At 39.2% G+C, this 16,807-nt stretch overlaps 1 protein-coding gene across 4 annotated transcripts in view; it reads right to left on the bottom strand.

The window, feature by feature from the left end:
- Positions 1–16,807, bottom strand: part of frmd3 (FERM domain containing 3) — a 57,014-nt gene that overhangs the window by 31,454 nt on the left and 8,753 nt on the right. For 2 of the 4 annotated variants that reach the window (XM_051421625.1, XM_051421627.1), the window contains exons 2-5: positions 9,258–9,362; positions 7,539–7,581; positions 3,576–3,657; positions 193–290 (exon numbers count right to left, since the gene is read on the bottom strand). In XM_051421625.1, the coding sequence (XP_051277585.1) occupies positions 193–290; positions 3,576–3,657; positions 7,539–7,581; positions 9,258–9,362 (328 nt within the window). The remainder of the gene's footprint in view (positions 1–192; positions 291–3,575; positions 3,658–7,538; positions 7,582–9,257; positions 9,363–16,807) is intronic. The other 2 variants (XM_051421626.1, XM_051421629.1) reach the window with 1 other exon arrangement.

Genomic DNA, 16,807 nt, shown 5'->3' with positions numbered 1-16,807 from the left:
TGTAAAGTAATGTTTGTACTTTGTTCAAAGTAGTGAAAATGCAGCAAAACAAGGGGGAAAAACCTGTAGAGCTGCTGCTTGTACCCATGTATAACTCTTAAAAATCAAATATAACTGTCAACACGCTAAATCACCAATAAATTCACTGTCAGTGAGTCAGTATAAAATCCTCTGGTTGTCACTAGACCTCACCCTGTACAATGCAGGCTCCCAGATATGCAGCTTCAGCAAAAGGACAGAGGAGACGACCATGGTAGATATCTCTCTTCAGCTGGAGGTACAGGAGATACCTGGACAAACAGACACACAGTTAAGAAGAAAGAAAAAACGGACTTAACCTAAATGTTGTTTACGTTTGTGACTCAACGTGAATGTTTGTTTGTTAAGGCAATGCACGGCTGCACATTTAGTATTTATTGTGATAAAATGAGTCTTAATTACATGATGTTCGATACAATAAAGTAACACAAATCATTATAATATCATGTTGTATTCATATCAAATATTTCCATATAATTAAGGGTAAAATTCATGAAACAAATACAGCCACAGTCTTTGATTTTCATAATGATCTAGCTATGTTACTATGGTAATTAGAGAAACTATTGCTATGGAAACAACTACCGTACAGCAGCGATTGGTACTGTAGTTACCATGGAAACGGCTTCAGTGGAGGCAAGTTTAAGCAATGCTGCTGACATGCTGATTTGTCCCAGTGTTACCAAGGAGATGAGAAGCGACAGTGGTGCTGAAACTATGGGGACATGTGTTGCCGTGGATACAGATGAGTTTCCAGAGGTGACGAAAACACCGCGGTCAACGGACTCATTAAACTAGTTTTCTAACTCAAGTGAGCAGCAGAAGGAAAGCATGAAAGATTGAATGGAGTGCCTGCTGCTGTCGCTAAATAGTTTTATTTATAGAGGCAGACTGTAGCCTCGTGGAGGTTCCTCAAATTGGCCTAAAACACACAGCTATCTATAATTACATGACCTTCTCGGTTGTTTTTAATTTGGTCCTTGGTCTGTTCCCTTCTTTGTCGCATGCAGAGATTCCTCCTCTCTTCTTCTTCTTCTTCTCATCTTCTGTTTCCTTCCCTGAACTCTTGCCTCAATCTTACAGTTACAGTGTCTCTTATATGCTTCTTGTTTTATGTAACAGGAAGTTCAGTCTGTCCTTCATCAGAGGTGTTAAACACACTCACTTGTCTGGTTTAATCAATGAACACAGCCTTTATGAAATCAGCTGTCATAACGACTCAAAAATACTGAGTTTTATAAAATGTATTCAATCTTCCCAAACTGTCAGTTTCTTAAATTTGATTTTCTGTCCCCACTATTAACTTTGAAAAAACATTTTTTTTCTACTCTCTCTCTCTCTCTCTCTCTCTCTCTCCTCTCTCCCCTTCGGTAATTTATTCTGCCACTCTGTGGTTTGTTATTCCCATTATGTTTTACCGTATGAGTAATTAGTAATAAGTGTAGGTCAGCAGTACTTTGACTGTTCACTATGGGATCACCGAGCAGGTTACATCCATACAGAACAGTTTCACAGCTGAGCTAATTCTACCACAATAGGTGGGATATATTAGGCAGCAAGTGAACGTTTTGTCCTTAAAGTTGATGTGTTAGAAGCAGGAAAAATGGGCAGTGTGAGGATTTGAGTGACAAGGGCCAAATTGTGACAGGGTCATGGGTGGCCAAGGCTCATTGATAGGCTCACGTGTGGAGTGAAGGCTGGCCCGTGTGGTCCGATCCAACAGACGAGCTACTGTAGCTCAAACTGCTGAAAAAGTTAATGCTGGTTCTGATAGAAAGGTGTCAGAACACACTGTGCATCGCAGCTTGTTGCGTATGGGGATGCATAATTTTATGGCTGATCAGTGTACGTTCAATGCCAATGTATTTAAAATTCTTGTTTTCAGCATTATGCACATGGAAACTACACTGTATGGTTTATGTTAGGGAAAGATTGTGGGTGAAAAAAAGGCAAATATTACCTGTATGTCTGTAATAAGACTTTAACTACAATCTCCTGCATGAAAGTCAGATGTGCTACACACACATCCAGTGCCCTCCCCAATCATACTTTCTGCCACCCTACATAAAACGTAAATTACCCTCTGTGAGGTGCAGGATCACCTAATACAGATAGGACTGCTAAAAATACCGGGTTGTTTTTTCACTGTTTTTGATATTTGGGGGAAAAAGTTGAGAGGGAAAATGGCAGACTTCAAATAACATCCTGCAAACTGGAGCACATGTAGCACACACACACACACACACACACACACACACACACACACACACACACACACACACACACACACATTAGCATAATAGTTTTGGGATTTTGAGGATGAAAAAAGTCCCTGCCCAAAAAAGACTTGAGCACTCCATTGGATTTCATCACTGACTGCAGTTCCTTCTGAACTTTCCAAACGCAGCTCGACTTTAACTACTATGTCCACTCCAAACTCATCAGCAGTAATGTAGTGCAATGGTGCTCCCTGAGGACTCTGAGGTTTTTTTTCTTTGAGACAAGCTAATGAACAGAAATGGATACGACATAAAAATGCAGTCTTGTCAAATGGTTGAAATGCAAGGAGATGGTTGTAAAAAAAGCATGATAAATGAAAACTCTAGAGAGACACAACAGAAACTGAAGGCGAACTCAAGGAAAGAGGAAGCAGGGAAACAGAGAGGGAAGTTTTTGACATTGATGATGTGCAAAAACACCTTTAAGTAATAAAAGTTGCAGAGGACAGGGAGATATGCCAATATGAGTTGAGAGATGTGGAGAGACACCTGAGGGTGGAGAAAGAGCTGTGATTACAGGGAGGAAGAAGGAGGACAGAGAGACAGACTAACAGAAGGGAAGGAGGAGACACCTCAGGGATGAAATTATGTAGAGACGGAGAGATCTGAAAAGTATGGAAAAGAGAGAGAAAGATGGAAAAGCAGAGATGGAGAAAGGGACGAGAGAAATGATCGTAGATATAGTGAGACATTACAGCTCAGATGGGACGGAGAACATGAAAACAAAGTCCCCGCTGAGTGTGCATCTCTAATTATCAGGCCCGAGAGAAGGTGTTTGTGTGTGTGTGTGTGTGTGTGTGTGTGTGTGTGTGTGTGTGTGTGTGTGTGTGTGTGTGTGTGTGTGTGTGTGAGTGTCTTTGGGGGGAGGAGGGAGAGGGAGGTTATTATAAAGTTTGTATTAACAGTTATTCCACAAGTTGGATATATAATGTAATGACATACCGACGATACCATACTGTTTTAATAATATATGCATTTGCAATGCAACATATTACAAGTAGCCTGAGATTACTAAAAATGGGTGTAGAGGTGATACTCAGTAAGCTGTAACTTATAACATATTAACATGAAATCACCGTAAGTACATGTTGTAGTAGTACTACGACAGGCAGCAAAGGGCCACAGGTCGGAGTTGCTGCTGCAAGGACTCAGCTCTGTTAGATTTGGGTTCCCCTGTGTATTGTTCTTTTATACACTTTCTCTATCACTAACTTCTTACTCCATCACACATAAACCACCCATTGTGTCTGTTTTCACCTGGTGAGCTCCTCCTTGATTTTCATTGGCTCGTTGGGATAAAACTTGACCCGGAAGCACATCGTATACGGCTGCTGAGCTGCTGAACACAAGAGAGACACAAGCATGAGAAGACTCATGAGTTTAAGCAAAAAAGAAGAAAGAAATTAGTTAAAGAAGAGAGACAGAAGGTAGTTTGAAAATGAAGAAGTGAAACATAAGAGAAAGATGAGAGAAGAATTATAGAAGGAAAGTAGCTGATTTCAACGAGGAGAAGAGAAGAAAAAGGAGAGGAGAGAGATAAAAGAAAAGAAGAGAGTAAGAAATGGAGCAGAACATTGAGGATTATGTAAAACTGGAGAGAAAAAGAAGTTGGAGACAAAAAAAGAAATCGCGGTATGCCTCTAATACTGATTAGTCATTTGATAATTACAGTAATTACTCATCACAAACACACACACACACACATGCACAAAGAGTCTCACTTAAACTGGGGTCCTTTGATCTGAGTCCTAAAGCATTTAATTTCTGTGTGTGTGTGTGTGTGTGTGTGTGTGTGTGTGTGTGTGTGTGTGTGTGTGTGTGTGTGAGGAGAGAATTTGAGCTGAGAGTGGTATTTAAATATGAACAGTAACACACACACACAGAGTCAATGATAGGCTGTGGGGCTCGGATCAAACGACAGCAATAGCTTAAACTCCCTCCTGGGGTCTCACAGATCTGACAAAATGGCATAAACACACACACAAACATTTCAAGTTTACTCATTCAAGTTAGCACATTTGCATTATGTAACGATATATAGCATAGAAACCTCAGAGGAATCAGAAGAAACTATTATAAGCCAATTATGAATTCACAGATCTATAGGTGGCACTGATGAAGACTGAAATGGAGGATCAGATTACAAAAACACTGACGTAGTTTGTTGTTTAGATTGGAGAATTTTTTTGATTTTATGGTAACTGTCAACATGCTTCAGTGGCACATAGATAGTTTTAGAAATGTGTGATAAAAAGGCCATCTGATGTGGTCTTTAATCTAAATCATAATCAGGATGAATGTATTTTCATGTGTTTTGTGTGCAAAAATCTTAATTCATAACATAACTAGTAACTAAAGCTGCCAGATAATTGTTGTGAAGTATACATATTTAACTCTGAATTGTCTTGGAGTAGAGGTATAAAGTGGCTTCAGAAGAAGACACTCAAGTACGACAGGTATTTAGTTACATTCCACCACTGACACATATGGGTTATTTTGAGTGTAATTATGATAAGGATTAGTTTCAAAGGATCATTTGATGTAGGAAATTATTCTGATGTGGAGCATCAAGCATAAACTTAAACCAAAGAGACAGAGAAGAAACAAAGGACGCAGCAGAGGAGGCGGAAGAAAGTATCATCTAACATGGGAGCAGAAATCTTTACAGAGTGCCCTCACCACTCTGTCTTTAATGGCGGGATCCTCTGCGGTATTATCCAGCTATGAAAAACAGCACACATCTACATAATACATGCTGAGCAATATGAAAGACGCAATCCTCCCACTCGCTCCCAAAGAATTCGAGCTGCTTTTTTTTTTTGCTCAGGCTTAAGGGACTGAGATGCTTTTTTTTTTTTTTTTTCAAAGGTTTCAGAGAAAGTGAATTGCACAATAGTATGTGCACACACTCGTATAAAATGTGACGCGTATGCACGTAAGCTGGGACGCACAAAGAGAAAATAAAACACATCCTAATTTGATCGTAAATCCTGCCATGGGGAGAAGTGATGTGTCAGTACGACTCAGATCTATTCAACACTCGTCCTCCATCCCTCTCTCTCATCTCTTTTTCTTTCTTTCACTCTCTGTCAGCGTCTCTCATCTCAAACTGTCTCACCAATCTCTTCTTTTCTCCATCTTTTTCTCACTGAATCTGACTTCTTTCTTTAGCTACATGATCTATCACTATCTACTCTCTGTCCCTTCAGAATTAGCCCCACCTCCCCCTGACACATTTCCTCTTAATCACTCTTTTCCCCTCCTTCTCTCTTCCTCCATCTCTCATTTTCACTCATCTCCTTCTGTCCTCTCGCACATGTTCTGATGAAGCAGAATGCACCGCTAATAGCTCCTTTATTAATTTATAGCAGTACAAAAAGAACAGGACAGTCATTAAAAGGGGGGGCCGAACTTCAGACACAGACACGTTTTTGCTGATCTCACAGGTAGACGAAGAGCAAAGTATTACTGTTATCAGACGTTTGATAGAATAATGTTTAACTACAGCTAAGTAAATAAAATAAACAACATCAGGATTTGGCAACAGTTTATTAGAATGAAAGATGAAAGGCGAGACAGAATGTAAAAATTGGAAAGCAGATGTAGAGGAGATGGATAAGTTCATTAGCTTCCAAGTAAAATGTTTGCTTCTTGATTTTGTTCCAAACAACCACCTCGTATAAAAGGTGGCTGACAAAGCAACATTTGATTTAAATAATAAATCACAATAATTCACAAAGAGGTTTAACGCACCAATATGTCAATGCAATGCCATAATGTTTCATTACTTAGAGTATGTCACTGTCAACATTGACTGCCAGTGGTGGAGTGTAACTAAGTACAAGTAGTTTTTAACCGGTTATTAAAACAGCCTCAATTTAACACTGATGCCTCTACAGGACAAACAAACAAGAGCATAGTCTCTTTGTCTTGTCTGTTTCTATATAGTTATTCTTCATGCCTGACACTGGGTCGTATTTGGCCGGATTCCTCCTAAAATCAATGAAACGACGTGGTGGAAACACTACCATTTTTGTCCACAGGGGCCGCCAGAATCAACAAAAAGCTTCATGTTATGGTCATTTATACTGTTACTCTAGTGTATAATGTAGCTGTGTATAATTAGCTCCACCTTTTCCAGCTGCAACATTAAAGTGATGTACACATTAATGTATCAATAATTATTTTCCTTAGATTTTATACATATGATTCTGAAATTGGCCATTATGCACAACGTGTACTTTTATCACCGTACTTTAAGTATATTTTGATGCTAATACCTTTACTTAAGTAATATTCTGAATGCAGGACTTTTACTTGTAACAGAGTATTATTTAAACTATTTATGTAAGTAAAAGGTTGGAGTACATCTTACACCGCTATTGATGTAAGAGAGAGTAGAGTAGAGGTAAACATTAAGAGAGAATGGAAAACACAACAAAGTCAGCGGTCAACAGACAATGAGTTTGTCTTTTCTCCCTGAAGTAGCTTTTTGTTTAGTTTTAGTCAGCATTTACAACTCAACCGAACCGACATAAACGCCAACCTGCGTGACATCCACCACCTACTTAAAATGAACCACTGAAGAAGAGTCAGGAGCCTTTAAAAGTAAACAGGCAACCTCCTTACTTCTTTGACAATCGAGTTCTCTGTCTTATTCTCCCCTGCCACATCTGTGTGTTTTTATTTTGTGTGTTATTTTATTTCCTCTTTGAGCCACTTGTCCCTCTGGCAGTTTGTTGTGTGTCTGAGAAACCCTGGTCTTGTCACTTTGTCTGTATTTATTGTGTCTCTGTTTGTCTCCCTGTGGTGTTTCTGAGAAAAAGATGCTGTCCGACATTGTCTGGCTCTGTCACTACTCATGGCAAATGGTAATGTGAGCATTGTTCCCTAGGGATATAGCCGGTGGTAGTGACTTTTTGTGTGACTTGCAATAGACCAACCCTGCAATAGGTTTCATGCTGATCATCAGATTTAATTTTTTGTGACTTTTTTGAATATCCTCTGGCTTTAACACGTGTGAGTGTGTGCTGTCGTGAGTGACTCTGTCTGAGTCCCTGCAGTGCTGTCCGTTTGCTGTAGAGCTTGACCCCCTCACACTGGAGCATCTCTCTGGAGACAAATGAGGCACTAACATGCACACACAAATGTACACACAGGAATGTGTACGCACGAGTGCAAAACGCACAGAAAACCAGAGGGATCAGAAGTGACACTTACACTTCATCTGCCTCACCACGGGCTTATTGGGCTCCAGCCAGTGCTGAGAGACACAGATAGAGAGACACAGAGAGAGAGAGACACAGAGAGAGACAGAGAGAGAGAAAGAAAGAGGAAAAAAGACAAATGTTACCCCTAAGTAAGGACACTGACCTCTAGAGCAGATCAGTTTAAGGAGTGTGTATCACCATTTCAGTGAGATCCAACAACACAAGTTTTTCCAAATCAAAAATCTCATTATGTTTTTGACAAATAACTGAATGACACAATGCTTAACCTCAGCAATTTGAGGCAATTTCAGTGCATCAAAGACGAATATCATATCAGAAAATTACATGCATTTAAGTGCGTCATTGGATGTATTTCTATTTTTGGTCATTAGAAGATCAATATACTGTCTAAACTGACTGTTCTGACCCTGCTGGATGAACTTAACATTTGTATTTATATTACAGTATACAATGTTCTTATAATGACACTTTTTTATTTAATGAAGTTTCATTAAGAGTAAAGCTGTATTGGCGGTACGACAGTCTGACCTTTGGGCCACTGAGCAGCTCCACTGGAACAGTTGGGGGTTAAGGGCCTTGATCAACGTCTCAGTGGTGCTTATAAGGGAGAAGTGGTGACCTTTAAACATTTGAAGGAAAGCTACCTATTGGCCCTCTATCCCTTTGGCACATTTGGACATTTTTTTCCAAATCTATTACAACATAAATTGGCTGCACCCATCCAATTACATAAAAACACTTGCTACACTAGTTACTTCAACAACTTTGCAGTGTTTTAAACTGCAGTTTGTAATCTTTATTCTCTTATAGAGTTTTATTTACCTCAATCTTTTGTCCTGTGCCTTTTGTGCTGTAACACGTCTCGCTAATATTTGCTTGCTTCCTTTCCTTTCTCATTTTGCATTTTAAATGCAGCTAGAGCCTGACTGAGTTTCTGTTGAGACAAAGCATCTGGTCTCTTCTGTGTGTGGGATGTTTGAAATATGGAGACTTGTTCTTGTTATTATTTGTCACTTGAACTTGTAATAAAATGTACCGAGTGCCTCCTGATTAATATCCAACAATCCCATTTTAGCCATGCTGACTCAGAGGAGCTGTTTACTGTAAGTACGTGTGATCATCAGTTTCTTTATTTTCTTTAATTTTATTTTGTTGTTGTTTTGATTCTGCTAACTTTTGATGTGGTAAAATTTGTATGAGCTCACTGGTTAGCACTGTCTGTTAGCGCTATTAACACTTGCCTCAGAGCAGGAAGGTCCTGGGTGTAAATCTGGGCTGCCGCAGGGCCTTTCTGTGTGGAGTTTGCATGTTCTCTCCTAACTTAAGATTTGTCTATATATGTGGCTTTTATCTTTTAACCATCTTCAAAATTTAGTCAACATAATCGAGCATAGCACATAGCATATCTAAGTACAGGAAAGGAGACAGTTGACCAAGGTTCAAAAAGGGGCGGGGCTGAGGAAGGGTCAATTGCTGATTTTAGCTTTACTCTTTCTCTTTTTATATCATTTTAAACTGCCTATCTTTTAGTTTGGACTGTTGGACAGACAAAACAAGCAAATCTAAAATTGGGAATGGAATTTTCAGTTTTTATACACATTTTGTAGACTAAATAACTCCATTAAAAATGATTAAATGATTGACAGAAATAGTTGTAAGCTTCAGTCTTAATGCTTTTGGTTCTTGTGCATGTGAGTGGGATAGTTACCCTCTGTTTCTCGGGGTCCACATATCGAATACCAAAGTAGTCTTTCTCAAGTAGGTTGTAGTGGTTACACACATGGTCCAACAGGAACTGGCCTTTGGTGTCTCTCTGTAAATACATAAATAAAACACATTAAAATGAAAATCCTGGTAGGTATCGTTCCATCCATGTTTATCACATAAATATCTGATACCAGCTGCAGCACTGCGCCATAATCACAGCAAACAATCCCCTCTTGGGTAATGTTTCTGTGATGCATGCGCAGTTTTATCATGGTAAGACATGTTAATGGAAAGAAATACGTCAGCAACATTTAGGTCTCTTGGTGATGATATACGGCTGTGGTTATATTCCATCCTCCTAACATGCCAGTAAATACAGTCTGCATGCAGTTCATAAACACAGTGCAGACACAGAGAGATCAATAATCACTCTGCATTTATTACCTGCTCCTCAATCAATACCTACTCATCACAAGCGGATGCACACAAGGATTCTCATACTTAAGTGTACGTAACTGGGCACAAAACAACACTTTCAGATGTATGTAAGGTGTGACTAATGCATACACACACATATAAAAGGAAATATAAATATATGCATGTATGCTGCATGTGTCTATCCCCTCTCCATTTGCACCTTCCTAACCTATTGACTAAAGCTGTCAATGTTCCCTAGATTGCCATTTTGTCATATTATATGCATCACAGATCCCCTCAAGGCTTGTGTTTATGTGCATGTGTGAGTGCTTGTGCGTGTGTGTCCCATAACTGCTCTATAACCTGCTGACGGAGGTGGATTCTGTGCTCAGTTAAGCAAGACTGATTGATTCAGTAGGAAATCGTCTGTTTGTCCTTGTTGTGATTTACTCCCCACTGGAGACACACGTAAGCGTCCACATCAACACACAAACAAACACACACACACACACACACACACACACACACACACACACACACACACACACACACAGGACTACAGCGGTCTCTTTGGCCACATCTTGTCAGGAAAACCACATGGGAAACTGCCAATCAACACTAATCAGTCAGTACGCCATAAACTCACGTTTCATCTCTATGGCACCTGGTTTGTTGTGGATGCGCTTTACACGGCAGGACGCAGCTGTCCTGATAGTTTTTATTGTCTATGAAAGCATTTCACACACTTCTTTGCTCTCAAGGAGTTTCAAATTGTCAGCTAACAGCATCTCACTTCCCATTAGTTTGAGCTGGAAAGGATTGCGAGTGTGGCAGAGATGCATCCGACACGTCAAACGGTTGGCACATCAGCAATGGTTAGTATGTTTTAGTCTTCCTCAGCAAACAAGCTAAGGTCATGAGCTCAAGTCATTAGCTTTGTTCGTTAATTCTATGTGCATACATTTGCAGCTGAGACGCACCATAAGGTAAGTGACTGACAGCAGCTGACTGTGCAGTTGAGTGGTCGTAGCAGAAGGACACTTCCAGCACTCCTGCCTGTCAAACTAAAGGCCTTGAACCTCAGATGTCCAATATGTTCGTGCCCATACTCTATTTATGCACTCAGTTAAAGCAACACTCATACTCTATGAAGAACAAAACATCACATAAACATAAATAAATAAATACATACATAAAAGAAAAACTAAATACATTTTAGTAACAAAAATGGCTGTTTGTGTTTTTATAAATTTATTTCTGTGTTTATTTAGGGTTAAGGGTTATTTCTACCTTATTTATTTATTGATGTTTATGTCAGTTTTTGGTCCTTCATAAAAATCAGTTTGACAGCAGAGAAGAAAGTTAACATCTCAAGTAAACAATACATAAAGCAATATTCCTGCTATTTCTTTAAGTCAAATTACTTCACCACCATCATGTCCCTCTCAGTTGGATGCTGCTCATTGAAATCCTTTCTGACCTGTAATTGTGCAACACACACCTCCCCCATCATCACCATAGTCTTCTGGATGTTAGCGGAGATTGACCTGAGAGTTTCTATCCTCCACCATTCCTTACTCCACCTCCAACAGTGTCTACACTTCCTGTCCTTTTTCTTATCTTAATGGGCCTATTTTTAATGAAGTCAGTGGAGCCTAAAGTCTTTCTTGGTTCTCTTCTCCAAGTCTTTCTCATCTCCAAGTGATCTGCAACTCTTAAAACCAACAATTTCTCCTTTGTGTTAAATATTACATGCGCCTTGATGGTAGAAAGAAGTAACAAAGATAATTTTCTTAAAATAACTTCCTTTTGAGGCAGAGCAGTCATGCATTTATTTTGTACAAATAGCATATATCGCTAAGTACAAGTCACATCTATCCTTTCCTATCCTTTATTTTAGGTTCATTAAGAGTCAGTTGTGACTGCAATATGATACTGACTATGAAATCGGCACCTTAGATGACCCTGTTAGGTTGTCAATCACTTCTTGTCTTCAGTAATCTTACATAAACATGAATTCCTGTGCATATGTTGTGTTTGGTAAACACTGTAATAGCTTGAATACATTTCTTAGTGAGTCATGCTCCATTTCTCAGTAAACAATCTCTTCTGTGTGGTAATTGCAGTATATTGTAGGTGAGCCACAAAACCAGATATTTCCTGTAAATGTCACAACTCAAAAACAGTGAAAACTGAAACAGCACCGTGAATAGAAAGATTTGGCTTTGAGCTTGACTGCCCACAATACGAGCGCCTTTAAGTCACACACCGATCAAACATCATTTCAGTAAACGCATAAAGGACTTCACGCTGTTTTAGGTCAGTGCAACAACCAATGAAGAAGAATTAAAAATGAAACAACTACATGATACACAGAAGGAGTTCAGATATATGTTAACCACACAAACACACTACACAGCGCATATTATCATATCAATATTTAATTAACCACCATCCCCAGTTGTTCAGCCATTTTTACTGCCAGACACAAACAGAATAGCATAGTATGCTATCAGCATATGTATGTTTTGTTCAGTTTTGAGTAGGAACATAGCAACGTGTTACAGTTGGAGGTGTAGGGAGGCGGTTAGTTTCTCTACCAGAAAAAAAGGTCTTATAATGTTGTGATTTATTAGCTGGTTTGCTAACGTTAGCCACTGGTATGCCTATATTCACAAATCACCTGGTGAAACAACATTTGGTATGTGTATAAAGGATATGGAGTTATTTAAAGGTCCAGTGTGTAAAATTTAGGAGGCTCTATTGGCAGAAATGTAATATAATGGTCATAAGTATGTTTCCATTAGTGTACAATCACCTGAATATAGGAATTATGTTTTTGTTACCTTAGAATAATCTAAAGACCTTGTAGTCCGCCATGTTGAACCACCATGTTTCTACAGTAGCCCAAAACGGATAAACCAAAGACGCCGCAAGTTTCGCAGCCACCGTAGTTTCTCCTACACACTTCACAGACTGTTCACATTCTCAGGTCAAATACAGATGCTGCGTTCAGTTAGTTGCAAACGGAAAACTTCATAGCTAGATGCCACTAATTCTTACACACTGGTCCTTTAAAGGCACCTTTGAGGAGCTGGGCTGAGTAACAAAACTAACTTACTTTTGCTGTTGAGTTATTCATTTTAATTATCAATGTGCAAATGAGTAATTAATTACACATTTCAAGTAACTTTAGCAACACTGTATTCAAAAACAGCACAGTAAGGTGGATGTCCCCTGTGACCTTTGTTACATCACCACGGCTGTCAGTGATCTCTGAGACAGCATGTCCCTATTGGCTGGCTCAGGTTTACTGTTATGTCACTGTGACACAAGTGTAAGCTGTAAATCAAGTGTGTCTCCCTGTGGGTGTAGCTGTGATCGTCTCCATGGTGGCCTGCCTGTGGTGTGTGTGTTAGATAAAACATCACTGTGTGTGTGTGTGTGTGTGTGTGTGTGTGTGTGTGTGTGTGTGTGTGTGTGTGTGTGTGGGCTGTCTTCATCTCTTTAGGATTTCGGCTGATCTGTGACAATAGTGTTACTAAGCTGTTAAATCTGAAGAGCAAACAGACAGAGACACACCGGGGGAGGAGAAAAATAGAAGAAAAAGAATGAAAAACAGCCACGCCGCGAGCTGTTTCTAGCCGGATCATCAAACGGCACCTTTCCTCTGTCTGGTTCTCAGGGCAGACACTCGTGGGGAGAAGAGAGGCGGACTGACGCCAAGAGAGAAACAGACCAGACAGAGAGTGAACACGGGCCAAACACGCCGAGAGGCTGAAAGAGAGAGTATAGGCAAAGACAGAGCTAAAAAAAGAGTGAATAAAAGAGCAATTGGAGGCTTGAGTAAGACGAGTGAGGCAGAGAGGACGAGAGATATAAAGACTCATGTCCAACAAGGGCTGAATACATATTTTATATATCCAAAGGCTGGGCATTAAAAATTAACCCGGTCATCCCGTCTCTACATGATCTCACCTAATGACAGCAAAGTGCTCTTCTCTCTGCCTCGCTCGAACACACAGACACATACACACACTTTAAATAGAGCCTTACTGTAGAGTGTATTCAGTTTAGTAGAAGCAAAGTGCACTTTGACGTGTATGTTCCAGTGTGTCTATCTATCCTCTACCATTTTTTTCTCGCTAAAGCAACCTCCTTAGAGCCGGCCGAGTCCAGACAGTCCGAGCAAACAGAAATGAGGAGGAAAAAATATCCCCATACTGAGTATAAAAACATTCAATCAATTATTGATTTTTACATCTATTGTGAGGTCAAAAAACATCTGTTAAACTCAAGTAAAGTTTTGACCTCAATGGTGCACAATTCCATAAAAACTGCAGACTTTAATAACTAAAGATCTAATTAAACCTCACTTTGTGCCTGTCATGTAACATTTCATGTCCAACAACTAAGAATGATTTTTCCCTGAAAAATAAATCCCTGTTCAACTGAAAAAAAATCGAAGTGAATGCTGTGAGAGTGATGAGGGTGAACCAAAACCAAGAGTGGTAGCCAGACAGCAAACAATAAACTGAAACTCTATAAATCTCTGTAAAGTTAAGAGGAGCTGTAGATTCACGTGATAATTCTCTCTATGTTCACTGTGACAAACCCTTTCACATTGTCAAATTATAGCCACTTTAAAGACTCTCTTGTCTGTCTTGATAAAAAAAAATGTTTGGTACACTTCACAATAACATAGATTGTACCAGTGTGCAAACTGCGAACTACAGGGGGACCAGGGGAGCTTGGCTCCTTTTAATAAGACATGAACTTCCCTGAAAACATAGTTTTTTGGAGGTTCTAGTTTTGCCATGCATTTCTATTTTTCTGTTTAGATTATTATTATCATTAGTCTTTGCTCCAAATCACCATTGTTCATTCCTCTGTCGGTGGATTGAAATAATTGAATACATTACAATTACATTACGTTACATTACGTTTCCTTCAAAATGTATTTACTATTATAAATTAGTTATGTATAAAGGTCATTTATAGTAGACATGGTTATTCACAGTCACGTTTTCAACTCTTTTCATTGATTTCGTCATGACGCCTCTCAAATTCACTTTGCATTCTGTCTGAAAACAACGTAATTCCTCCTCTGCGTTGATATGTGTCCTTACCTATTTGTTATGTAGAGGACAAAAACAGATACAGATACGGATGTATTGTGTATGAAAATAATGGAAAGAAGACAGAAGAATGCATATAACTTGCAATAAAACTTTTTGTTTTAGTCTTACAAATTGAGACTGGACATTTATTATGTTCTTTCCAGCTACCATATTTTGATTAGGAAATAAAGTAGCAACTTGGATTAAATTCATTTTATCATCCTTATTTTACCCAGATGGATGGAAGAGTCTTTGAGGATTATGGAAATACTTTGTTGTTCAACAACTGTCTGGGTTTTCCACAGACCACCAGGGATTCATCTTTAGGAAAAAAATAAAAAGCAATGATAATACATGTGAGGAACAAACTGGGTCTAGATCAAACCAAAATAGTTGTCCACTGATATTCAACTTGTAGAAATTACCAATAAAAATAAACTTATGTCCTATGTTTAAGTGAGAGTGCTATTCTTAATCATAAATTAGATATTCAGATGAATTGATTAAACCACTCAGAGATAATAACATACCAATTAAAGCAGGTAAATGATTTGTTCTGATCATGACTCTGAGACCACTACAAGTCAAGCACTAGGACCCTGGGTGCCCTGGCCCAGTTAAACACCGCTTGTTGTTTAATTAATATGCATGCCAGCTCAATTATGAGTGGTCCTTATCGACTTCAGCGCGATTCATTTCATGACACGGCATACCTAATTGGCTGAGTTGAAATGCTGTGAGGAGAAAGAGCGTTAAATTCCTGTGATCCCTGTACCAACACACCAACACACTCTTAATCTGCAGACACAGGGAGGGAGTGAAGGAGACTAGAGAGAGAGAGAGAGAGAGTGGTGGGACTTAGATAATGATATGCCCCTCTTTACCTCCACACAAACCCATTTAAAAGCCTGGTGGCTGCCTTAAAGACAAATGCTACACTAATTCATGGCTTTTTCTGTTGTCACTGCTGCAAACGTTCAGGGAAATGGAGATTTAAGATGCTAGTGGACCAATTTGCCAATTCATTTGCCAATTAGGATGAGTGTGCAAGCAGGCTTTTGTGCATGTGTGACAACATTTTCTTCCAATTATTAACAGTGCCAATATTTCCAAAGCCAGTTTGTGTTAACCACCCAAAGCTCAACCCCCTGAGCCAACGAATGGATCGATCCAGAGGCTTGACCAGGATACAAAAGAGACAAATCAATGTGGTGGACGCGGGATGTGGGAAAAGCAATGTAGAGGATCAAAGTAGAAGAGAGTTAAAACCTTTCTTCTCCTTCTATTTATCAGGATGCAGGAACACATTTTTCTGCTCATTTCCCAAAACATATTCTATTCCCCGAACATCATTACAGCAAATAGAAATAGTCTAGATGTCTTTTCTACTATTTTATATATATTTTTCCCAAAATTGAACCTGATTTATTTGGGATCCTTGGAAACACTGGGGCTCTACAAGTTCTGTGGGTTTCAACAATATGTGGTTGTACAGCATGAGTTTATATGACTCACACACAGTTATAAAAGACTGTTTTTGACCATTTTAATGATTAGACTGCTGGAATAGAACACAGGCAAAGCTGGGATAGTAATATCTTAAAACAGATTTTTAAAGTAAGCTTCAGAGGCAGCATACAAATACAAATGATTCTCTGACGCTACAAGACTGGAAGAGAGAAGCTTTTGAAAGAGATGCTTGACCTCGCCACCATCTCTGTAAAAGCCTCCCAACATCACACTATTCATCAGAAAAAGGTTTGATTAGTAAATCCAGGCTTGTCTGTATGTTTTATATGTGAAAGGGAAAACTGAGAGAAGCAGTATAAGGAAGAGACGATGTCATATATCAGAATAAAACCCACACAGCTCCCGGGTAGTATTGATCGTGTGAGCTGCATAACAGAGTATGTTCGGTTTAACCTCTGCAACCACTGGCCTACAACAGTAATGGACTCTTGCCTTGAGCTACAAACTTGGCATATGGACGGACTTTATCCTTTATCATCAGCAT

Source organism: Dicentrarchus labrax, unplaced genomic scaffold (assembly GCF_905237075.1).
Source record: "Dicentrarchus labrax unplaced genomic scaffold, dlabrax2021, whole genome shotgun sequence".
Taxonomy (NCBI): Eukaryota; Metazoa; Chordata; class Actinopteri; family Moronidae; genus Dicentrarchus; species Dicentrarchus labrax.
This window is presented reverse-complemented; position numbering and strand designations above follow the sequence as displayed.